This window comes from Myiozetetes cayanensis, unplaced genomic scaffold (genome assembly GCF_022539395.1).
Source record: "Myiozetetes cayanensis isolate MyiCay16 unplaced genomic scaffold, myiCay2020 scf7, whole genome shotgun sequence".
Classification (NCBI taxonomy): Eukaryota; Metazoa; Chordata; class Aves; order Passeriformes; family Tyrannidae; genus Myiozetetes; species Myiozetetes cayanensis.
Window position 1 is genome coordinate 47,826,854 of NW_026087964.1, and position 25,682 is coordinate 47,852,535.

Below are 25,682 nucleotides of genomic sequence, written 5' to 3' on the forward strand. Positions count from 1 at the left end.
GTCCATCAGGTTCGGGAAGAAGCGGAATTTCCTGTTTGTTACTTTTTTCTGCCTGGTGAGCCAAGGTCACCGGCCGCGTCCCCGGAGTGACAAAATCAGTTAGGTGTGGAACCGGCAAAAGATCAAATTCGAGGAGACAAACAAAGCGCGTGACCCGAAACACCGTGCCCGTCTGCGCTGAGCCAGAGTGCTACTGTGCCGGTGGCTTTTTCCTGGGGAGCACCGGGCAGCTAAAACCACTTCTCACGAGCCACCCCCTCCTACACGGACAATCCCATTGCGCCCATCCCCAGTGTGTCCGGGGTGGAGCAGGGATGTGAATCCCGGGAAGCCCGGAGCGCTCCGACGGCTCCTGCGCTCCCAGAGGGCGGGCGGTGCCGCCGCCAGGGGGCGCCACCCCTCGGCCGGACGCGCCCCTTCCTGCCCGGGCGGGAGCGGGAGGGCTTCCCGTCGTCCCCCCTGCGCCCCGGGGACTACACCTCCCGGCGGGCATCGCGCCCCAAACGGCCGCCGGCGCCACGTGACCGCCGGGCGGCCAATCGGGCGCGGCCCGCGGCCTTTACCCGCCCCCGCCCCGCCTCGCGGCGCGTCGGCGATCCGAGCGCTGTAAGATGGCGGCGGTGGAGCCGGTGAGTGCCGCGCTCCCTCCTCCCGCACGCCCGCCCCTCGCCTTTCTCCCGCCGCATCCGCGTCCTCCTCTTTCTTCTTCTTCTCCTCCTCTTCCTTCTAGAGCCGTCGCGCCGCCGGCCGCGGCGGGCGACTGGCGGGGCGGGCGGGTGGCCGGCGAGGAGCTCATGCTCACCGGGCCCGGGGCGGGGAGGGGCGGCGGGGCCGGGGCCGGGGCTGTGCCTGTGCCGAGGCTGTGCCTGTGCCGGCACCGCCGCCCTGCTGCGGGGGGTGCGGCTGCGGCTCCGGGAGGGCCTGGCGGGAGCGGTTGGGCGGCCCGGCGGCGCCCATTGTGTGTGGGCCCGGCGGCCGCCCGGGCCGGCCGGCGCATGTGGCGCGGTGGGGGTGGCCATGTTGGTTCCCGCCGCCGCGGCCGGCCGGGAACCGCGGGGCGGCTCCTGCCGGAGCGGCACGCACAGGGACCGAGGGGCCCCGCGGGGACCTGGCGAGGGGTCGGTCAGTCCCAGGCACGCTGCTGGGGCAGCCGGAGCGGCAGCGTGCCTGCTGAGCCTCGGCAGACTGAATTGCCCTTTTCAGGTTGTGTCTTCCTTCTGGGTCGAAGTTACATTTTTATTCAAGTTTAAATATATATATATAGATATATACACACCTCTTATGATAATTAAGTAATTCCTTCTTTTTCTGGGTATTACATTATGTTCATGGTACTATGCTCTGCCTTACAAACGTTGCCCCCAGCCTGTCCTTCCATAATGAGCTGAAGCATCTGGAAGTGATCCAAGTACAGTTGTTATTCTAATCCCACATGATTGTGTATCATGAGGAGTAGACAGCAGAAAGCTGGGTGTTAGGGTTTCAAGAAAACACAGCTAGGGAAGGCTGGTTTCTTTCTGCTGCACTTACCGCCCGTGGTTAAATAACCAGTCCATTCTATGGAGGTGCTTTCTGTCATTTAGAAAAAAACTGCTTCAGTTTGAAAATCCCTGGGTTTACATAAAGATTAACCTTACTTTTCTGTGTAAGGGATATTGGTCCTTCTCTTGATGATTTTTATCTGTGAACAAAAGAAAAAGTTTTTACCTATAAGGAAGAGATTTAAGTTGGTCAGCATTTATAAATTCCTTGGCAGCACTTCTGAACAGAAGAATGTCAGTTAATAATACAGGAAGACAGACCACCAGCAGCACCCTTCCCGTGTTCTCTAGCCACAGTTGTTTTGCCATCCAAAGGCCAGTCTTCCTGAGCTGTAGCCCATGTACCTGAAGATGAGATCTTCCTGTCAGTGCAGTGCTCTGTTATGGCTGTTTAACTTAGCAGGAGTTGCGATAAATAACTTTTAGTATTCAGAGCCACTAGATATTGAAATCACTCTAAAGGCCTGGCTGTGTGGGGCTGTCTCCACCGCTGCTGGCACAAGCCTGTCTTTGCATCACTTTCTCCATTGTTTATCCATCAGTGTTAAGCTGCACATTGAGGTAGACGGGGCCCTAACTTAGCCAAAAGTAAACAGTTGATCTTGCCGCGCTATTTCCCGGCAGGATTGGTTTCCTAGATCCAGCTCACCCCGAGCAGTCACGCTGAGCCAGTAAGAAGTGGAAGACGGGGCAACACAACTGTTCAAGTAATGCAGTTGTTCAGTGTTCTGCTGTAGCTGAAGGGTGTTTGACTTCGGGAGTCAGATATCGGTTGTGCTTGCTAGTTTTCAAATCGAAGGAAATAATAAAGTTTTTGTTTGTTGTCCTTTTAGGTGGCTCACTTCTCCTGCCCAAGCTTAGAGTTAGGCTTGCGTTGTGACCGAGGTCAGAGATGCGCAATGTCACGGAAATGCTGTGTGCTTTCCACTAGAACAATTTAATTGCATGTGTGGTTAGGATTACCTCTTGATCATAGGGAAGCCTTGCTGTTCCTGACCTTCAAAATCTGGACATGGGTTTCTGGAGATGTCACCTGTGATGCTTCCCTGGTGTAAAAATGTGTATGGGGAAATGCAAAATATGACTGAGTGTGGGTTTGTTTGTTTGCTTGTTTAAAGTAGGCTCCTACTAAAATCATTGCTTCTAGTTACTTCTATGCTTTCAAATTGTTAAGAAGCTTGAAAAGTTCTTCAAACTCTTCACAAATATGAAAACTTGAGTTTGAAGTTCTGTAGAGAGTCCCATGGAAGCTGCTAAGAAAAGGATTGATTATTCTAAGAAAATACAGACCTACTGCATGGGACTTTACTTCTCCACTGCAGGGAAGACTTAACCCTTTGCAACACTGACAGGTTAAAACTCTTTTTTTTTACTCATGTTATCCAGATTTTTTTCTCTTAAGAATATTCTAGATTAATTTGTGAGAATATGCAGGAGTGTTTCCTGTTCAAGTGCTCTCACTGTAACCTTTGAGGATTAAATGTGATCAGATAACACACTGCAAAAGTCCACGAAGTCAACAACAAAACCAGTAGTAATGCTTTAGTAAATAGTAGTTTGCCAAAGGTGACTTTAAATTGTAGCTGCCTGTAACTTTTAGGTGCATATAAATCTGATCCCTCATCATTCAAATTGGAAATGGGTGTCATGGTTCTTTTATGATATTTTTACTTAATGGAAGTTACTGTTTTAAGTGCAATTCTTGGGAATTTTACTCCACGCTTTAGGATACAAGGATGAAATTTCAATTACCTAGAATTTGAAAAAATACTTGTTTAAGCAGCTAATTATCAGTAGGTGGGACTCAAAACTTATTTTAAATGAAACTTATCTCAAGGGCTTATATAGTGGTGGAAGGCCTTGAAATTCTGGAAAGTTCAAATAGCTCCTTCAAGGTGGGCTGACAGGTATTTCTTTTGTGTTATTTGCAGACAGATAGCATGTAAGTTGAGTATTAACTTTAGACTTGCTCTTTTGCTGGGTGTTTCTGCTGTAATAGTCGGTGACCTGCTGTGGTTGAAGTCAGTGCAGCACTGAGCTGCAGCATTATGAACACAGCTGCTTGCTCATTACATTTTTCTGAAATGATACAGGATAGATGTATCTGTCATGCTGTTTAATAATTGAGAATATCTGTCATAAGCTTTTGTAAATTACATTTGTCTGAATACAAAACCTCCTCTAAGAGGAGGAGTAGTATGTTGGACAACTTAAATCTTTTGAGATAAATATTTTTTTTAAAGGCAATTTTGAAAAATTACATTTCACACAGCATATAAAATACCAAGCTAATTTCAAGGTAATTCATAAAAATAGCATATGAGACTGAGCTGTGTTTCATTTACCAATACTACCTGCAGGTGTGGAGGTACGTGGGAAACTTTGATGAGAAAATGTGCCCCTTTTGACAGCAGTAAAGTAATGGTTAGTTTGAATTTTGGGAGGATAGAGAGGAGAATCAAATAAGGGATTTTGTAGAGAGCTGGCACTGAGGAAGAAAAGTGCAGACTTTGAATTTGTGCGACTTTTTCCTTAACTAAATTTTTCTTTCACTTTTGATTTGTTCTAAAGTCAAGGCTAAACTTGAGTTTAGAAACTGTTTTTAGCTTGAACAGTCCTCATTTCTTGAAGTTCCCAAACCTCTTCCTCTATAAAGTGTTCACGCTGTGAAGGTAGCAAGTGTGTGATCTACAGATGTAAGTGTACTGTGTAATATAAATGTCTTGTTAGCTGCCTGAAAGTGGCAGTTGTCCTTGATTCTATATAGTGGATACAAGGCAGAAAAATTTTAACTGTTTAAAAGTAATTTTTTTTTCTAAATGCACAGAGCTGTTGTTTAAATGAATGATCTATTAAATAGTAGTCTGTCTTCAGCTAAGTGCAGTTTATCAGAGTAGCTTGTGTGTATTGCATCCTTTACAATCATCAGGCATACCAGTAGTATGTCCAGCACTTTTTGTTTGAAGGCGGACCTCTTGACCACTGACATTATATGTTGTTTTGAATTCTTTTCCTGAAAATTGAATGTTTCTAATTTTTCATCTGATAGAAAATTCTGTGCTTGGTTGTACCAGTGACTCAGTATACTCACGGAAATTTGGAGTGGCTTCGTGTAGAGGTGTGTGGGGAGATTAGAGGGTTTTTTGTCCTTTGAGTCATCTGAACTGCTCGCCTCAGCGTTTTGGGAGGTTCTTGTTTCCTTGTCAGAGTGCCTTAGAACTAACAAAATGTTAGATGTGCAAAGTGGATAGATTCTGTGTTCCAGTAGCAAAGGCAGTGGCAGAGTGATGACTGGGGTGAGGGGTGTTAGCACAAGGGCATCTTGCTTGGGCAGCTACAAAATCACAAAGATATTGAAGTGTTTTGATAATTCCTCATAACTTGTTTGATAATGCTAGTCAGGGGGTTGTGAGTTAAATGGGTACGTTCAAGTGTATGTAACCCATTTTTCAGAAGTCAAGAGGGTTAGAAATGTTCTTTGTATCTTTTAAAGCTGAGGTGATGTTTACTATAAAACCTCTGACTTTTTTACTTAAGTCTTTTTTGTTCCTGTGCTCATGTACATGTGTTGCACGTCAGCTGTAATTTGAAGGGATGTCACTCAGTTAAAATCAGGTTCTACTGTTTGTGTTCTTCCTAAAAATCTGTGGTGTTCTAAATAATGCTGTATGCTGTTGGGATAGTTGCTCTGTATTAGGCCTTGTTATGTCACATCTAGGAATCTTTCCTCTGTCCTGGTGTCTGGAAGTCTACTTCACACTGTTTAATTGATAACAGGTGCTTATTAGTACCTCTTTTCCAGTTGCTCTTACACACACTACCGATGGTTTTTACTGCTGTATGCTCATTCCTCAGAGTTGGGTATCAGATCGTCACTTGCTTTGTTTTCTTACAGAACACAATACTTGCTTGTTGAGTGACCTTTAATCCTTTCTATTCTGTCCAGAATATTTTTAAATAAATGGCTCTTGATTTTGGGTCTTGTGAATTGTTATCCCGACTGTAGCATAGCAGGAGCTATGTGTAAGAAGCAGAAGAACCAGCAGATAGTGGTTGTGTTTTTCCCTATACAAGAGATAACTGGGACATGCAGGTTTCTCATTCTGCTGTAAACCCTAAATGAGAAAATGAGGACTCTGGAATGTAACTTATTTTGGTTTAGTGCAAGAAGACTTTGGAAGCCTCTTCCACCACTTAATTCTCTTAGCCTTCACCAAGACCGCATAATAGTGCCGGGTTACATCCTTTTAGGCAATAAATGTTGCGCTCCCTCAGCTGGTCTTGCTGAACAACTTCCGTGGACAATTAATGACGTGAACGTGGTCTGGGCAGCATCTGAAAACCCTTGGTAAAACCTAGTCAAGCTTGTTGTTCTCTTCAATAGACAAACCTGATGAGGCAGTTTTTACTGTAAATGCTATTTGTTTCCTGTCCTGGTGACATGCACACCTTCCTTTGATATGTTGGTCATTATGTGCTGTGGAGAAAGAGTAAATAGCACCAATTAAATCGGCAAGTGTCAGAATCCAAGATACAGTCATTAAATGCTGAGTAGGCAGATGCTTCATGGACTTTTGCAAGCTGATTCCTACATCAAAAACCACGTGGGTAGGGAATAAATGTCACTTTTAATTATGTGCTGTCCTGTGTATGAGAAGTGGGATCGGCCATATGAAGCTTTCCAGTTTATCTGGTAATGCTACCCTATTTTATTACATATGTTTTAGAAGCAGCAAACCAAATAGTTACTTCGTCTAGTTCGAGATGCAAAGTCAATTTTAGGTTAAAGAATGCATTAGTTGTGAGCAAGTAGTTCAGTATTAAGAAAGATTTTAAATTTAGTAGTCCAGAAACTACTGGTAGAGTCAGTCTGACTTTAGGTTAATAGTGTTGCAATTTTAAGGTTTCAAGGTGTGAATTGGTAAAATGTGGACAGTGTAACATTAGTTCATGTAGTATCTATAGAATAGAATTCTATATAACTTCCTGTACAATTTATTGGATACCAGGAATGGACTTTGAATGACAGTTAGTGAAGTTACATACTTCCTCTTTGACTAATAATGAAAAGTGCTTTCATATGCAAGCACTTCAGTGTCATAGTCAGAAGAGTGAGATAAAGGCAAGATGAAAGGAAATAAGAGCTGATAATGATTAACAAACCAATAATGAAAATACTACTTTTCATTTTCCTTGATGGCTGTAGGAAATATAAGGAAGTGAAAACTACCTGCTTTAGGCTTCTGTCTGAGACCAGCCAGAAAACTGTTTTGTGATAATAAGCTCTGCTTCCAACTTTACACCTGGCGTGTAGATCTGTACCCGTCCTTGATCGGGCAGCCTGATGTTGGAGGGGGGAAAAAAAAAAAAAAAAGCCTGTTCTGGCTGGGTTAGTTTTTGAGGGGAATGACACAGTCCTGAGTCAAGGTCATAGTTAGGTGGGCCTTGGAGGTGAGCTGTCACGTTCTGTTTTTGGACAAGAGCTTGAAATAATGGTTAGTCTGAGTTTCATTAGTGCTTTGTAGCTTTCGAAATATCTAAAGGGACTTGTTATTGTTGTGGCTTAACTAAAACGTGCTGAGTCACATGTCTTTCGTTTGCAATTGTGTGAAGGGGGACTGCTGATGTACTAGGCAGGTATTAAGGCTCATTGCCTTTTTTTTTTTTTTAATCTGGAGGTGCTACCTTAATCCTTTCTGATGTTGTCTCGTATTGGAAGTTATGAAACAGCATAGCCCTGCATGTGCTCAGTGGCTTTGTATTGATCCAGTTTATGTAGTTATGACACTTCTGGAAGAGTGACAGGTAGACTTCAGTATTAGCTCTTTGTGTATCGAAAGCTAGTTGCTGGGCAAACATGAATGAGATTTTCAACTGAAATTATTTTTGAAAGATAGTCTGCATTCAGCAAGAGTGAGTCTATTTGTAAAAATTCTAGTGTAATAGCGCTTGTAAATCACTTGTAAGTTTTAGATGTTACAACTGCAGAGTATTGTGAATGAAAGCAAGCTTTAATACAAAACCTAGTGCTGTTCCAAAATATCAACAAGACTTTTCTTGTATGGTCACTGTATTTGCACATGTAATTTTTCTGAATCTTCTAGTTAGAAGTCCTTGAAGGGGCAACAAACTTTAGTTGTCTGTGCTTGGCTTTTTGTAGTTCAACGCAGATGATAAACTGAAGGAGGAAATATTGAAGTGCTTCCTTGGTGTATTCCACAGCTTTTGTGTATTGAGTAACTTAATTTGTTCAGTGGGGTGGTTTTGTGAATTTTATTCTAGATAGAATTTGAAGGACATAGTACTTTTTTGAAGATATGTTTAGCTTTTTACAGTATTACACTGAAGGAGATATGACAGATTGTTCAACACTGCTTTCCTATGGGTTTGTTAGTGATAATGCCTTTGGATAATCTTCAGAAAGCATTTAGTTTTATTAAGAGGCAGGAATATGCCCCTTGTACTGTGTAAATCAAAGCACTGCCCTAGTGCTCCTGTTAGGCCTTCACACTTCAGTCTGTTTGCAGTGGACATGGGTGCATGTGAAAGTATTTGAAATGTGATGTAAGCCAGCTTTTGAACTGAGGTGTTTTTCTAGGTGAGCTGTTAAACTAAAGCATACTTGGTTATTTTCAACTATAAAAGTGTAGCTTCTCTGATGTAAAACATATCATGGTTAATAATGCTAAATATGTTGATAATGGAAAGAAAATCCCTGTTAAGGCAGATCTTTAGGTGTTATCAGAAGAGCTTGCCAGCTGGGTCTGTGAAGATTGAACAGTGTTATCACTTCCAATCCATTCCACTTTTTTTCAGCAGCTTTGGTGTGATGATAAACTGAGTTGTGTGGAAGCCTGGAGTAAACTGTTCCATTAATTAAATGACTTACCATTACTTAATCCACCCCTATGTTAATTTGTTCTCTTTAAGACCACAAAGTTTAAATTACTTCCCTAAATACTACTTTTGCATTGCCGCATTTAGAAATGTCTGGAGTCTTTGGGTCTGCTGTAGTTAGCTTTTGTTTGTATTACTGAAGTGGTTTTTCTTTCATGGGGTCAGCTGTATAGGCACTTTTGTGTTAGCTGTAGGGAATGAGCTATAGTCCTCATTCCATGTTTCTGTGATTTTTCTAGATTAGGGAGAGACGGTGGTAACTGGCAGGGACACTTGGCCTTACAATAAACCTTTGTATTCCCTGGTTTGAAGGAATGGCATTAGAATTTCAAACCTGACACAGTGGCTTCTCAAACTGAATGATGAGCCTGAGGGAGTTTGCATGCAAAGAGAATATATTTTACTGTTTTTCGTTTAATTATCTTTAACATTTCTATCACTGTTGAAAACTAGAGAGTTGAAAAAATAACACCTGGAATCAGTTTAATCTGTGCTAAACCAGTAATTACATTTATTTCAGTTTGAAATTTGAGAAGCTATGCATGTTTAAATTCTGCTGTTTGGTTGGTGATGATGTTGCAAATACAAAAATAACTACAAACTGGCTTGGCTTCTATCTGCTTTCAATAGTGGATTTCAGACCTCAGAAAAGTAGGTCTATCTTGTATTAGATTTTTCTAAATAACAGGGACTGTACACCTGTTTCCAATAATACTTTGTCAGAAACTAATGAAAAATAATTTTCCTTCTGAAATTATTGCTCTCTAAATTTATTTTAGATGTGCATATTCTGGATAACATAGTATATTGTATATTTCTGAAGTAACTCTCAAAACTGTTTCAAAATCAGACAAGTATGTAAAGTAAACCATTCTGGAAACAAATGACATATGAAGCAAATCACTGAACAGCAAAATGTGAATTTTCCTGCAGTTAGGATTTATTGTAGGGCCTGTTCAGATGTTGAAGAATAAAGGGATACAAATTATGCTTCCGTGATGTGATTTAAGCCCTCTAATCAAAATTAATTGTAGGAACTCTTTGCTTCAGCCTTCTTAAAGTTACTTCAAAGAATAAAATCACTTCAATAAAAACTGAGAAGGAATGCATTAATAACTCCTTTCTTCAAACAGGAAACCACTCCCAACCCCCCTCAACCTGCAGAAGAGGAGAAAACTGAGCCAGCACCTAGTCAGGAGGTTGCCAGCCCTGAACAGTATATTAAACATCCACTACAAAACAGGTAAACAGTACAGAAGCGTGATTCTAGTTTTACCAAAGACAGAAAAATGCCTATGGCTTTGCAGTTCTTGTTTACCCTACAGTTTCTAGGAGCATTTTGAGAGTTCTGGGGCTTTTTTGAAGGTTTTTGCAGTGAGGTTGCAGATGAAATAAAATTTGATCCAGTTTTTAATATTCAGAGTCTTTTCAGATAGTGCAGTTATAGAAGCCGAAAGTCAAGTCTTTGCAAATTTTCAAAATGCAGCCAGGTACTTGGAAAGAGCATGGCTTTGCTTTTAGTTGGAGGTGAGCAGAGCTTTTGTTACTTTTGTCTGGTGTATTTTAATAGTCTGACACTGAGCTGAAGTTGCTGCCCAGCAGAACTGGAAAACCTTGCTTTATACTTGAGTAAATTAAGGTGCCAGTCGTAAAAACTTGTAGTTAAAAGTTAGTGAAAAATCCAAGCCCTCCTCCAGCTTCGAAAAGACCAGCTAGGAAGTAATTTTCTCCAAGTCAGCTGGAGAGTTAATGTGGGATGCTCAGTGCTTTGTGTTGGTAAGTAGGTGCTGCCCCAAAGTGAACCTTTTACCAAGTGACACCTTACTCTTTTCCTAAGTTTTGAGTAAGTGTGGAAAACCGTACTACCCTGTAGTGCTATGCTGCATGCATCCCATTTTCCTTGTTGTCTCTCAGCTTCCATCCTTCCTCTGTTTCCTTGAAACGCCTTGATTAAATTGGTACTGACGCTCCTTTACAAGTGGTAGTGAGGCTATTGCTGGAAAGGAATAAACTTGTAATGCAAGGTTTGGAATGTCAGGAAGGGTCTCAGAACAACAGATTGATATCTGGTGACTTAGAGTTCTTTGCTTTGAGAAGATAAATCTACTCCAGTGCAAACCTGAGTGATTTCAACACTACTGGAATGATTGGAGTGAAAAATAAACTTGTTTGGTTAAATGCCTCATCAGGTATTCTGTTTCAGCTTTTTAAATGATGCATTTTAGATCCAGAAAGGGCATCTTTGCGTGAAAGGTTCAATTTGTAATGTGTTGAGATTTGTACTCGGAGATGATGATTTTTTTCATTTAGTCTTGTCTTTATATATGCTGATTTTAGAACTTGAAACAATGAACTTGTGGGGGTTTAAGATTGTTGCCATTAGTAAGCTTAAGGCAACTTCCCTTTTATAATGTATGCTTTCCTTGTATGTGCATGTATAGCTTTGGAGTGATACAACTAGCTTATGTAACCTTTACAAGGAAATTACTGGACAGGGAACTGTGTTTCTGGTTTGAATAGTTGTTGTTTTAGACCATAATCAGTTATTTGTGGTAGGCAACTGCAGTTTAGCAGTGGCTGCAAGGAGAAATGGAACATGTGAAGCTTAGAGTCTTAGTAAAGTTCCAAAAATATTTAAGATATTTACCTAAATGGATAGATCAAGTCTGCCATGATTCTTGTCATGTGAACACAAATATTGTTATCTGTAAAGTATTAGAGAACAGAATTTATCATGTAGCTTATGGATGAAAACTGACCTCCATGCTGGTTAATATCTTAAGGTTTGCAATTAGTTTGGATATAACAATACTAATAATTACATTTTTTATACACTTTATTTTTCTTTAGATGGGCACTCTGGTTTTTTAAAAATGACAAGAGCAAAACTTGGCAAGCAAATCTTCGTCTTATCTCAAAGTTTGATACTGTTGAAGACTTCTGGGCGTAAGTAAAGATTTTTCAATCTGCGTGGTAATTCTGGGATTTGTTGGCAAAGCTTACGTCAAAGTCAAAAACCCCATCAATACTCCCATTAACCAAAAATTTTTGGGTGTAATCTGAAATATCTGTGAAATTGAAGGTGAAGTCTATGCCTTGTGGGAGAATGTCACCTTTGAAGAGAACGTGAATGAAAAGTTGTTCACACTTTCAATGCACGTTGTCTTGCTGCAACACTGCTCATATTCGTACGTACATGACACACGTGTAGAGAATCTCGTTTGTGCAGTAGCTATCTCGTAAAAGCAGGAACTTGTAAATTCTGGTGACCAGCTGATTGTCACTTCCTTGGCCCTACATTTTACCCCTTGATTAAATTCTTAGGCTGCTGGCTCACTGCACATGTTCAAGGGTACCTGAATCTGGAGCACAGTACTTGAGATTCGTGCAGATTAATGGCATCCTTGAAAGAAGTGTGTTAGAGGTTACAGAAGAAACGACCTTCATTCTGATTTGAAGGTCTGTGAAAGGCTTCCAAAGCCTTTGAAGGTAGGCTTGTACTTTCCAAACAGTAGCTTCAGTCAGATTTGAGTGGTTGGCATGAAAGATTTTGCCTGCCATAATGATGAAAATATGGAGAAAACGCAAGTGGCATGAAATTGAGGGTGAAAAAAAGCACTATCCCTTTCTTAGTGTTTCATGCTACATTGAGTGGTAGGGTTTTTAAAGTTTTTGTTGCATACTTTTTTTGGATGTGATCAGCAAGGGAAAGACACGGTGCCTTAGCAGAATAAGATGACTAATTAGCACCAATAGCGGAGAAAAATGCTTCTACATTTTCAGTAACTTTATCAGTGCAGTTGTCACAGGGAGGAAAATGGGATTCTGGGCTTGTAAGCAGCTTTCCCATTCCTACTCTGGGGGTGATTAATAGTTGAGTGAACCGTAGTTTGCAGACTTGGGGTATGTGATGTGAGCTTTGAACAAATTTAGCTGCCCTATTAAAGTTGGTTAAGGGTAAGTTTTTGAACTCCTATAACCAGGATTGTTTGGGTAATGAAAAGAAGTGCTTAATGGAGGTGTCTGCAGTGAGGGTATAAAATCAGTCAGAAGCAACTATGAAGTTATACCTCCTTTGTGGTTGGAGTAAGGAATAAGTATGTTATTCTAGGAAGAAAATGTTATGGTTAAGATACACATTTAAAAACTTGCTTCTTTTAACTGGCATTGTAAATTCCTATGCCTGATTTCTCATTGTAAGAACATCACACTAATTAATTTCCTTTTTGGTGCTGAACTGTGCCTGAATGTTAGTTAGTCTTGGGCTGCAGGTTGTTGTAATATGTGCAGACAGGAGGGAACAAAAGTAATCTGTCTCCTTGCTAGAGGAGGAGACAGTATGTACTCTTTTCAGTGTGTTTCTCTGAATTGCACATTGTAAATTTAATTCTGAATATATATTTTGTTTCGTTGTCTATCATCTGTTCTTCCATTTGAGTCCTTAATTCAAACTGTCGGGCCTAAAGCATTCATACCTAGAGAACTGTATTAAATAGCAAAGTTGATTATTTCTCTTGAAAACATTCTCTGCAGTGAGATTAGCTTTAGAAATATAAACAATTATTCTATTTATGTATACGTCCAGAATACACATGTATGCAGAACTTGTTGCCATGAAAGCTCAGTGAGTTATGTTCCTAATAACTTTGTTAGAACTAGGTTTAAAAGGAGCATTGGTAGAGGAACCCCACAAGTGTTCATAAACTGGCTTCTGTTCTGCTGCTTTAAGTCCAGAACATCTTAAAGCGGATGCTTTTATACTGTTGAAAAATACTTAAGAAGTAGGAGTGCTTTTGAAATAACTTAATTGCTCCTTAATTTTTGGGTCTTGTTTGGTCATGTCTTAAATTCTTTAAAAATTTTGTACTGTAAAATGATGCTTAGTTTTTAATCCTGCTTTTTTCCCTCCAATAGTTTATACAACCATATCCAGCTCTCTAGTAATTTAATGCCTGGCTGTGACTACTCGCTCTTTAAGGTATGCTTGCTAATCTTCCTTTTTTTCTTTTCAGTTTTGGATTTTTATGGATGGTTTCTTGACCAAGCAAGATATTGTCCAAATATTTCACTTAAGACATTTAGGAACATGGTTGGGAATATCCTAAAGGTGGTAATCTTTTTTAGGAGGTCCCAAATATGTGCTGTCTGAAAATCAGGCTGTCACTAACTTCTGCAATGCAAGTACTTGCTTTAACACTCATCACAGACAGTACGCTTTAATGTGTTGCTGTTTGTCTCCAATCTACATTTGAGATATTTGTGCAAGTAACTGTAAATTTTTATAATATGAAAGGTTTTCCACCTTTGTCACTTGATGTGAAATGAGTTAAAATGTCTACAGGAGGCAGCAGTGTTTTTCCAATATGGAATTTCTTTATGGGTTCTACTAGCCAGGTGGACAACGCTCCTATTAATTTTCACGCCAGTTAAATGCTTTGTTACTTGTGTGTGAAATAGAGAATTGTGCTCAACATGGACACTTGAAGCATGCTGAGGAAGTGCCCAAACTGGTGAATAGAAAAATGCTTATGGGAAAGGGTACATGAAGTCATGCCTCAGCTGGGGTGGAGATCTGAATTGGAGCTCTAAATTAAATCCTTACCTCTTGGAAGTTCCTCTAACACACAGCTTCCTTTCTGGATTCAAATACCTAAATAGTCCCTGCAGTACTGGTGCCTGGTTCCTCCTCTGCTCGTAAAGCACAGCAATGGGCTGGGACTCCTCAGCAGACTGTACCTCATTTGTAAACCCCCGCAGCTTTAGGTAGTGAAGAGGTGATGCTGCTTGGGTTTGGGAAGGTAATGATATTCTAGGTGACTGGAAAACCTTACTAGAATTTTTAGAAGCTGCAAGCCCTTCAGGGGGTAAGATACCTATGGATCATGCTTGTATTTTTTGCACCTTAAATTTGTTTTTTAAGTACGTGTATCTATCCTGTCTTTGCTTATCATCAAGCAGTAAAAACTTAGTTATATAACTGTGTGAAACAGGTATAAATTGGCAACTGTTGCAGATTCATGAGCCATCTCTTACTGTTGTCCTTCAGTTGTGACCTCCTGAGAGTGCCTCTTAAAGGTGCTGAAGTAGTTTAAGATCTGCAGCTGCCAGTGAGGGTGTTACATTTAAAGTGAGCTGACACCACTCCATCCTGCATGTTGAACACTTTTTGTTTTCAACCTAAGTTCTGTAGTGCAGTTCTCTTAATGGACAGTTCTTAACCAAATTCCTTTGTCTAGACAATTACTTACTTTTTGAACGACCTTCTGAAGTGCAACATAGCTGGTGGGTCAGCACATCCAGAGTAATTTAATTCAGTGCCAGGGCCATTGGTAAAATGTGAATCAGAGTTTGCTTTGAAATGATGTGTTGGGTTTTTTTGTTGGGTTTTTTTTTTAATATTCTGACGATGAAAACCCTCTTATTTTCACCTTGTGCATGAAGAAAGTCAGTGAGATAGACTGCCAAAGGTGTCTGTTTCAGTGAAATAATCTGTACGCATAAGTGAAGCACTTGGCTCACATTGCGCTGAGTCCAAGACATAAAATAAGGACTCCAGATAAAATTAGCAGCTACATTCTAGTTTCATGCAGGCAAAGTGGGTGGTTGACTTTGCCTGTTGCCTCAGGTTTTTTTAATGTCACATGTAGCTAAGACTTGCCTGGGCTGTGGTTCTTCTGTAGAAATAAAGATTAATTAGAGAAAGTGCACTTGTTATGCTGTTTTGGAACATTGGTATTGGTATGAGACAGCGTTTAATACTCTTAAACTATACATTTTTTTCTTAACTTACTATTTCAGCTGTCATTGGCCTTTTGGTTATTCTTTAGGAAAAATACAGACTGAGTCTGATGTAACTTTTGACCATTTTTTGCAGGATGGGATTGAACCCATGTGGGAAGATGAAAAAAACAAGCGAGGAGGACGATGGCTAATTACACTAAACAAACAGCAGAGACGAAGTGACCTTGATCGCTTCTGGCTAGAGACAGTAAGCATTATGGCCTGACTAGTTGCAGCTGAGGAGTCTTGTGTTTGCATTAAAATGTTTTAACTGGTTTGATCTTTGTGTGCCTCACTAATCTCCTCAACTTCTTGTCAGTAGTGTGTCCTGTAAGCTTTGACTGACAGGCTGTATTTGAAATGTGATCTTTCAATAGTGATTTTTAATGTAGTTGTATTCTCTTCAATGCTTTGTTGCAACAGGCAGAGATCTCTGCAGGACAGGCTAACCTTTTCCTGTGGAATGTACAGAACAGCTGTTGAGCTACTGTGAAAATACTACACTGTCTTGAGTGTAACTTGCAGATTCAACTGCCTAAATATAAAAATTTGTTTTACAAATACTTCTGGAAAAGTGAATAGTTCTCAGGTTTGGGCCTTGCTGAAACAAATGACTTTGATTTATTTTTGTCCTTTCTGTATTTATCCTGACACTAGGATAGGTATGTTCATCCTGTATGTACACTATAAATACATTTTCCACTGCTGTTCTCTCTTAGGAATGGATTTAACTGAGTGATAAATATATTTCTAGAGACTGTGGGTTGCATTAAATATGTTGTAGAAAAGGATATGACTGCATTGTCTAGGAACTGACTGGGAAGAGCCTAAAACAATCTGCTGTGATCTAGGTTTAGGGACATGGATTGTAGACAGGGCAACAACAGCAGTCTTAGCAAATCTCTGATCTTTCTTCCTTGCTTGTGTGAGAGGCAAGAAGTATTGCATCCCTTCAAAAGGGAGAAATGGCCTTCATTCTGAAAACAGAGGTATCAAAACCACCTGAACTTTTAGGATTTTTCTAGTCACTGTAGTTGTGATTTGAAGTGAGGCTTGAGTGGGAGCATTACACTACTAAGCAGTGTGACTGCAGGTGAGTAAATTAACATCTTGCTGTGTGCATTTGGCCTACACGTGTGTATGAGTCCTGATTCCTGCCAGCCATTACATGTGGCTTGGAAACAGGTAGGTTGTCTGAGTAGACTTAAGGTTAGAGGGCTCTGATTTTTGTTTAGCAGCAAGCAATGGCACAGAGCCTAAATACCTGGGTGACTGATATGTGCTCTAAAGCAACCCTGTCACTTCTAATTCCAGTAATTATATGTAACCAATTTTCTCCAGTAAAAATCAGAGCCTTTATAACTCCCTTTTGGAACAAATTTTTTATTATAATACAATGATCTTAACTGTAAATTAAACTTGAGTTGAGAAGACTTTCTTCCGTGTTGTGCAACATTCATGAAGAGTGTACCTGCCTGGTGTTTATTAAACATGGTAGTCATCTTTACCTGCGTGTGTACTAAGGCTGTTGATCAATATTTAGCATGTTTGTGTGTGGTTTAATCTTAGCCATTTATGGCTTGCGTTACTCATCGAGTGTGTGCAGCCTGCAGTTGGGTGTAGCATTTAAAGCATAAGTAGTTATACCTGATTTATTCATTAGCACACTGTGTCCTTTTTGTATTTCCTTGATGAAGCCAGCCCTTGTAGGTCTCGTGAATACTGGAAGACCTGCTTTGTTTGAAAAGTTGCGAATGTGTTGAATTTCCAAATGTTATAAGTGATTCTGGAAAACTGATATAATAACACTGTATTTAATGTACTGTGCAAGTGAATTGAACAGGTGTTCATTCAGAGATTAGTACTTCAGTGTGTAGAAGGATTTTTAATTCAGCATGGACTAGATGGGTGTCTCAAACACAAAAAACTGTAAGTTTTGATTAGGTTGCAAGTTGAAGATTTTCAATATCCCTTTCACAGTTAGCTTGTTGCATGGGGATGTGATCCCATTCAGTATGACGTTCCTGAAGTATAATACATCTGCCAGTTCCAAGCTTCACCATTAGAAACCTGTTGGGAAGAATCCTGAGTTACTTGTACACTTATATTGGTGCACTTGCGTTGAACGCTGTTCAGGAGCACTGATGCCCACTGTAGAGTTTATGGAAACACTGAAGCTTCCTGACTGTGTTGCTGGAAGTAACACTTGATTGAATAGCACTTCTCATCTGGCTGCAGTCTGATTTACCTCTGCGTTGATGGACTTCAGCATTGAAGTTAAACCTTACGTGGCTGATATTATGCAAATAGTTCTTTACAGGTTCTTCCTAGGTAATGGAGGGAAACACTTAAAATTTCAGATTTGTCTACCATGTTAAATGTTCTGTAGAAAGAAGATATTCTGTTAATTCTTGTTTTGGATTGGGAGGATGGGGTAGGAGGCAACACTGTAAATGATCAGTTATGTCAGGACTTGTAACTGGCGGGACAGGAGGAGGAAGAATGGAAAATTCAGGATCAGAGGAAGATGTCCTACTACACCTGAGCTGACATTCACTTGTAACATTTGGAACTTCAAGACGACACTGCAATAAACAGAAAATGATTGCTATATGGCAAGTGGCTGTAGGCAATAAAATGTAGCATTCCTCAGTCTTTGTGTACACTGAGTGTTTGTCTATGGAGCAGGATTCTGACTCTGAACTACTGCTTTGTTTTCTAGCTGCTGTGCCTTATTGGGGAGTCGTTTGATGACTACAGTGATGATGTATGTGGTGCTGTTGTTAATGTTAGAACTAAGGGTGATAAAATAGCAATATGGACAACTGAATGTGAAAACAGGGATGCAGTTACACATATAGGGTAAGTAACGTGATTGGTGTCTTGAATATATGAAGTGTAACCATTCATTTAAAGCCAGCTAACTTGATAGAGAATGCACTTCAGGAAGATGTAGACTTTGCGGAGCTGTATCCCAAGCTTAAGTAATTCTGTGCCAAATCTGTAGTATGGTGTAGTTTTTTGTATGGGCATGTGCTAGTAATTACTTTGTACTGCTTCACTGTAGATAAGAAATGATGAAGAATTGAACACAAATCTTGGCAGAAGTTCTCATTTGTTTTACCTAGTACCTGTAGATAATGTGGGTTCTGTTGCAGCTTGTCTGTTTGTAAAGGTGGAAAGTAAGTGACAGTAGAGCAGCAAGGTAAGTTGTGTTGATCATCAGCTGTCATATTGCCACGACTCCAGACAGGAGTGGCCATTAGTGTCTTGCACCTCACTCACTTAGCATACTAAAGAACACAGTGTGTGTGCCTAAGGGAGGTACTGCTGCTTCTTTCTCTTAAGACATAAGGTCCAAGCTGATTTTTCTTAAAGCTGCTGTTGGTTTCTTAAAGCTTCTGTTGAGTAGCTGATTAGGGTCAGTACCATGGGGGGCTGCTTTCTATATCAGTACTTAAAGCAAAGACAGCAACTCTGCAGTGGAGGTGTGCATGTTGATTAAAGCTGACTGTTCCAGGGAATTACTGCTTTGTTTGGCTCAGGTGAGTTTATCATCTCATTAGTTCTGGAATCCTGGACCATGACTTCTCCATGCCCATTTTGTTCCTGCATGTGGGAATGCTGCTTACTGATAACAATGATACTCATATGAATGGAGTAGAATCCTTGTGTTCTATATTTATGTAAGCCTGTTAAGTTTTTGCAAGGGCTTGTCTTATTATATGTGGTAAGTCATTTTATAAAACTGTAAGTGGGTTTCAGATGCAATAAGCTAGAAGAATCATATTTCAAGTCCTTTATTCACATCTGAGAAATTGTTTCCAAGTAGGCAACTAACTCTTTTTGATGGTGTCAGCATGTGTTAAAAGCAGGTGTCCTGATACTAAATTCCTTCCTAAGGACTTTGCTTAAACTGTTGTTCTATTTTTTTTTTTTTTCCTCCAGGAGGGTATACAAGGAAAGATTAGGACTTCCTCCAAAGATAGTGATTGGTTATCAGTCCCATGCAGACACAGCTACTAAGAGCGGCTCCACCACTAAAAATAGGTTTGTTGTTTAAGACGACACCTTCTGAGTATTCTTTCATAGGAGACTGCGTCAAGCAATCGAGATTGGGAGCTGAACCAAAGCCTCTTCAAAAGCAGAGTGGACTACATTTAAATTTGATTTCCATCTAAATGTTGCTAAGATTTGTGAGAAGTCTCATTTGCCTTTGTCTTGTACTTCTGTGTTCAATTTTTCTATTTTGGCTGAAGTAACCATTACCAATCGGAATTTTAGTACACTTCACCCCCCAAACCCATAAGTGTGTTTCTGGCCCACTCTGTATTAGCTTGGTAGAAACATTACTATTACAAAAAAAATTATTTGTTTATCCACAGTATTCAGAAAAGAAGTTGCATTTCTCTACCTGCAGGAAATTACTCTGTTCTACACTTGCATTGTATGCAGTAACATTTTGCTGGTTTGGAAAAGAGTATGGTGCATACAGTTTTCTAGCAATTTTTTTATACAGCATCATCTTTGCTGTAACCTATGCTGATGGCTGCTAGATTAATTTATTTGTTTTCCCTATTTGATAACATTAGTGATATTTTTGATTTCAGTTGTTTTTGCTCATGTAACATTTGGTGAAGAATCTGGGAATATGACAAAGGTGGAATAAACATTAATTTTGTGCATTCTTTGGTAATTTTTTTGGTTTTTTGTAACATCAGAGCTTTGCTACAAACTTATGCATTTCAGTCAAATCAGTGATCTGTTTGTGTGATTTCCTCAACATAAATGTGGATTTTTTTTTTATGTAACACCATAATTTACATTCCTTACTAGAAATAGTATGTCTGTTTTTGTATCTTATGCTGTATTTTAACACTTTGTATTACTTAGGTTATTTTGCTTTGGTTAAAATGGCTCAAGTAGAAAAGCGGTCCCATTCATATTAAGACAGTGTACAAAACTGTAAATAAAATGTGTACAGTGAATTGTCTTTTAGACAACTAGATTTGTCCTTTTATTTCTCCATCTATACAGCAAGTATTTGTACCTCTTGTGACAAGGCAGTCTCTACTGTGGCTTCTATTGTAGTAGTGTCTTCCAAGAAAGGTAAAGTCTGGAGCTATAGTCTGTTGAAACTTTTAATAAATCTATTAGATAGCACCCTATATCAAAGTGAAATTATATTGATGTGGCTACTGTTTTTTCTTAGTGGTTGGTCTGTTTGATAACAGTTTGCATTGTTTCTCTTTTGGCTTTGTTTTGTGCCAACCAAGAATTTCAAGGGTACATAGAAAGCTGTTTAGTTTCAGGTAGGAGCTACACTAAAAGTGCTTTAGTGAGTGATTCTGCTCTAAGGATGTAATTCCTTTACAAAGTACAAGTAAAGCACACTAGAGACATGGCTACAAAATGAAAGCGTGTGAGGATCTAGATAGTGTTGCTAACTGAAGTTTCATTTCACCCTCTGAAAGTTGCTGTGGGAGCTGTAAGTTTGCTTGACTTGCAGGATGGGGGGGAAACTGAGAGTCATTGAGTTAACTTGTTTTGAGCAAAAGATGAGATGCTTTTCTTTCCACTCATTTAAAGCAGAGTATGCAGCAAAATCAGTGCTTTATTGCTTGTTTCTTATTTTCTTAGTGTGTGAGTAAAGGTCTTGACAGGGCAGTGTAGCCTTTCTTCAGTGAAATGTTAAGGCAGGTGCTTACTGGGGGTTTGATCTTCGATAACTCCTTAAAGCAAGTTTAGTCACTGTGGCGGTAAAGCTTCAGTTGGATCTGCCCAATTAAGGCACTGAAGTCTCTTGTGTGCTAAAATAGACTTGAACACTTTTTTGCACATTTTATCAGAAATGTGTGTGTCATAAAGAGCATCTCAGACAATACCAAAAAGGTCTAGATCGTTAATTACAGTAATGTCTGGATCATTATTATGGCTGTTTAATAGGAACACTTAGAGTAGGTATCTGTATCCAATGATACTATGCCTTCAGTATTGGTCATTAACCAGGATAGGTGTTGGATGTGGAGAGAGCTATTAAGGCAAGTTTCTGTGGATCCTGTGAAATTGATTGCCTGTCCTGATTCTGCAGGTGTGCAAAGCAAGTCGGGTTTGTTTAATAAGACCAGTGATAGTAGAATATGGCAATTCCTGTCTGTTTTCCAGCTTAGAGCTTCAGCTAATCATCAGTAATGCTTGCATGCATGGGAATGTAAAGGTGAATCGGCTTCCTGAGTGGTGACTTTAAGCTGTCTTTGTGTGTGTAATTTGGGAGCACTGTGGCCAGGCTCACTAAAGGGAGTGTCATTCAGAAATGCTGGTAGTGCTTCCCTTTTGTAAAGAGCGCTGAGATTAGCCTGAATGCTGTTACGAGAAGCACATAAGTATTGGTTTTGTTTCATTTCACTGCAAGTCTGAACAGAATATTATTTAGGGCAGTGGCATTTTTTCATCTAGAAAAGCGATTGATTTCTTTTGGTATGGTCTCTGGTTTTTCAGCCTGAACCTCTTTAGGCAGCCAACTGACTTGCACTGTAATATGAAACTGCAGGTAGGTTGATTCGAGGCTCTTTGCTGCCCCCATAACAATTGTGATATTTCTAGAAGACTTGAGAGAAAATTAGCTGGCATAGTTGCTTTATCAAATATATAACCTATGCCTCTAATTCACTGTTAGGAGAAGTAAATAACCATGAACCTAGTTTTCTCCAGCTTGCAAATCACTTTGTGCTGCATACTAATGTTCTTCTGATTATGATGGTGTAGTTTGTATTTGTGCTACAGGAGAAAACTGAGAGCTTTCCATTCTGTGTATCAATAAAACAGCCACAGGCTCAAGAGAGGAAAAAAGGAGTAAACATTTAAGTATCTAATATTGATGCAAAATACTCAATGTTGTTAAACTCTGAAGGGTTAGTAGCCATTGTCAGTGTGTGGTTTTAGTAAGCCTGGGAAGACTAAAGAGTCCAAACCATCTTCATTCAGAAGCGGTTTCGTGTGATACGAAACCAGCAGAGCAAGGAAAGCAGAAACTTGCTGTGTTTGAAGAGGTGTAAGAACGTGCCGAAATACAGCCTGGGAAGATGGGTAACAGATGAGGAGTACGTGTGAATTGTCAGCTTTTGGGTGTACTGGAAGTCTTGGGCTGTGCAATGCTTTTCATTGTCACTTCCTGTTTGTCTTGCTTTGCTTGTCACTGTCTTGTGTTTCAGGCTGTCTCTAGCTCAGGAAACTTAATTTTAATGTTAGCCAAACTCTGGAAACTTGGAACAGTAGCTTTTAGCCAAGCTTGGACTGAGCTCAAAACCTCCATCCTACCTAATGGAATCTTTTCCTTCTGAAATGCTTGGAAAAAAATGTTCGGGACTCCATGGGGCCCTTACTAAAAGAAAAAATAAATTTGTTACATTTCAGTCTGTAAAAGTGACATGTATCTTCCCTTCGATATATGACTTTCCATGTTTCCAAAAAGCTTTATCTTTGAGTCTAGGCCTGATGGCTTTAAAACTAGATTCTAAGAATATCCTTCACTGAAGTATTCAACCAAATAGTTGGGCTTGATAGTTAAACCCATAAAGTTTTCAGACTGGCACTTCACTTTTAGATGGCTTTGCCCTCTTAAGAACAGTCAATAGTTTCTACAAAATTCTTCTGTGATTAGGTTTTAGTTAGGTCTTACAATAAACTTTTCTAATGCAAAATTTGTGCCTTTTCACACTGGGCAAGAAACAGACAAATGAAAATGACGTGACCAGTAAGAAAATAGTTATACCTGGTTCACTTTGAGACATTTCATACCTGTCTATCCAAATCAGAGAGGAGAAGTGCAGAGCATATTAACTAGCAGTGTGGAACCAGACCTATCGAATGCACCTGCTGGACCTCTCCATCACTTCCAAGCTCCAGAAGCTGTTAAATCTTGAAGGTTTACCATTTTCATTTCTGTGGGACACCCATTCACTTTAGCTGCTTGAACAGATTTTTCTGCCTCTTAGCTCTTAGTTTTGTATTCCACCAGAACTTGTTTTCAGTCATCTGGCTCTGGCACCGCAGCAAAGCCTTTAAAAAGCACTTAAATTCCTTCCCCTGTGATAAAACCCATGGTTACTCCTGCTCTTGCCTGGTGGCTGCCTGGCACTTTCCCAGAAGACTATGGGATTCCCTTCTAGTCTTTCTATTTTGAAATAAAGCAGGTTCTGATGTCCAGAGATAAACGTGAACTGTGGCTGTGCACATGATGACTGTTAAATTTCCCAGTATTAACTTGTTTTGTGTGATGCCTTAAATGTAAAAATATCCTAGTTGAAGTCTGTCTGTTGGTACCAGTTTGCCTGCTAACCAAACATTACTCAGATTTATTTTTTTTTTATTACTCCCTGCTAGTACTGAGCGTGTGACAAGCTTAGCTGAGAATTTGTGGGGTTTAAGGCTGCGTGGGGTTTGACTGCCTCTGCTTTTCTCATCTCCGTTTTTCTAAATCCTGATACTTTTCAAGCCTTATTAAAACATGTTTAATAAAGGGAAAAATTACACTGAGTCTAGTCACTGCTTTTTCAGTCAATGTGATACCATGGAGAATTCCAGGTGTTGCTAAACCCAGATAAAGACTGTGTGACTTCTTTGGCATAATAATCTGCTTATGGGATTTCATTTTCTTATCTCTAGCCATGTAAGTATGATAATAGTGAAAATGATACTTGAAAGTGTGTGTGTGAATATATCATATATAAAGCAAAAATTACTCATCTATTTTTTCAAAGTAGAAAATTGTTTTTTTATTTCTGAAAGGTTTCTTTGACTTTCTGTAATGAATTATTGGATTTTGCTTACAATAGGTAGTTTAGATAATCTTTTTTTCCTATGTTGTGCCTATTAATGTTATCAAAGAGTTGGAGCCAACCTCCTAGGTAAGGTTTGGCATTCTTTAAAGTAAAGCTAGTTTTTGAGCCTTATCTTCCTCCGTATGTACAGGGTAGTTTATCCTAGTGCATCTCACCCTGAGCCGTACAAATACACAGAAAATATGATGGTAAATTGGAAGGTACTACTTTATTTCTGTAGCTTGAATGAAAATAAAGTTTCTGAGGAACTAATGTCTCAGCTTCTTGACTCTGTCTGGGATGTAGAGAAATACAGATCGATGATGAATGAGTATGGGGCTACTTGGAAATGTGTGTTCACTCTTCAATTTGGAGCTTTTGTGTAGCTGGGGCTCTTGCACTCACCCACAGACGAGCCTTGTTCTGAACAGAACTGGAGTGACATGATTGCAAAACACTGCTGACTGCTCTCCCCTTGTTTTGCCACAGTTTCTTTGGTAGGAAGGAGTAGTCTAAATGTGTTAGTGTAGTGGCACCAGCTAGCAGGAAACTGCGGGTGGACTCCTAATAGGAGCTCCTGTTGTGCCACCATGGTGATGTTTAACAACTGGAGATGGTGTCTTGAACTTGCAGGAGGGGTTTTGATCTGTTTCTGCTGTCCATTGTGGCAAAAAAGAACTTGTCTGTTTTGTGTGTCATTGCACAACTGTGCACTTAATGCTTGAGATTTTTTATTTTTTGAAACAAGAATAGATGTTTGACTGCTGTAAATTGATTTCACTACTTGGCCCCAGTTTATCTCATGTGTTTGAAGTGGGAGTGCCTCGTGTATAGTGACAAAGTGGTGCCTATCAGTGTCCAGAGCTGGAGATGCTGCTTCAGAGTTACCCTGGAAAATCCCTCCTTGAGTTCATTCCCTTAAAGCAGGGAAGAAATATCTGCAGGCTGCTGTCCAGGGACAGATGTTTTCCAGAGTGGTTGGGTAAAAACAAACTGGAAAAGGCCTCCTAAGTGTTCATTGACAGAGGTGTGTCTTCCTGCACACAGCAACCTGTGGTTGGTGAGGTGAGGTGGGAATCGAGGTGAGATTTTTCTCAGGCCATGTTGGGTTGTAAAGTGGTGCAGACTAAGCTGTAACAGCAGTAACTATTAGGGTAATGTACTGCAAAAAAATAACTGTTTGGATATGGATGGCTTCTTAAGCAATAGATGGTTCTTTCACACTTGTGTGAAATGTGAAAATGATCCAAAGGGAGGAATTGGATTTTTTTCTAACAGATTTGATGCCTTTCCTTGGGCGTTGTTCCTCAGTAGATGTGGTGCTGTCCAACCATCCCCCTGCAGTGTGCAGTGGGGTCTCACCACAGTGGGAGCAGTGGGCACTGCTGAGGGCATACCCAGACTAAGAGAGCTCTCAGCAGTGGGAGCTGGTTCTCTTGTAAGCTTTCATTATGGGTGCTATTGGTTACCTTCAGGAAGTCCCAGGACTGAGACATAAAGTTTTCACTTCCACCCTCTGACATAACCTCCTCCAACTGTATTTGTATTATAGTGTAAAAATATAGTCCTGGTTCTGTGCACTTGATGTTGTTGCACTAACCCTCACTTGTATGGCTTTCAAGGTTGGGATTGTAATCCAGGATGA

General features: G+C 40.1%; 1 protein-coding gene across 1 annotated transcript; it reads left to right on the plus strand.

The window, feature by feature from the left end:
• The first annotated feature begins 581 nt into the window (after positions 1-581).
• On the plus strand, positions 582-24,310 carry EIF4E (eukaryotic translation initiation factor 4E). Its single transcript, XM_050338511.1, has 7 exons — positions 582-629; positions 9,572-9,681; positions 11,289-11,384; positions 13,353-13,416; positions 15,313-15,426; positions 17,941-18,080; positions 19,167-24,310. The coding sequence occupies exons 1-7, from the start codon at positions 612-614 to the stop codon at positions 19,279-19,281; spliced, it is 657 nt and encodes a 218-aa protein (XP_050194468.1). The 5' UTR covers positions 582-611; the 3' UTR covers positions 19,282-24,310.
• Positions 24,311-25,682: the final 1,372 nt, after the last annotated feature.

Coding starts and splice junctions, on each gene's coding strand:
- EIF4E (XM_050338511.1), top strand. Junction 9,682..11,288: donor AAACATCCACTACAAAACAG/GTAAACAGTACA, acceptor ATTTTTCTTTAG/ATGGGCACTCTGGTTTTTTA. Junction 15,427..17,940: donor ATCGCTTCTGGCTAGAGACA/GTAAGCATTATG, acceptor TTTGTTTTCTAG/CTGCTGTGCCTTATTGGGGA.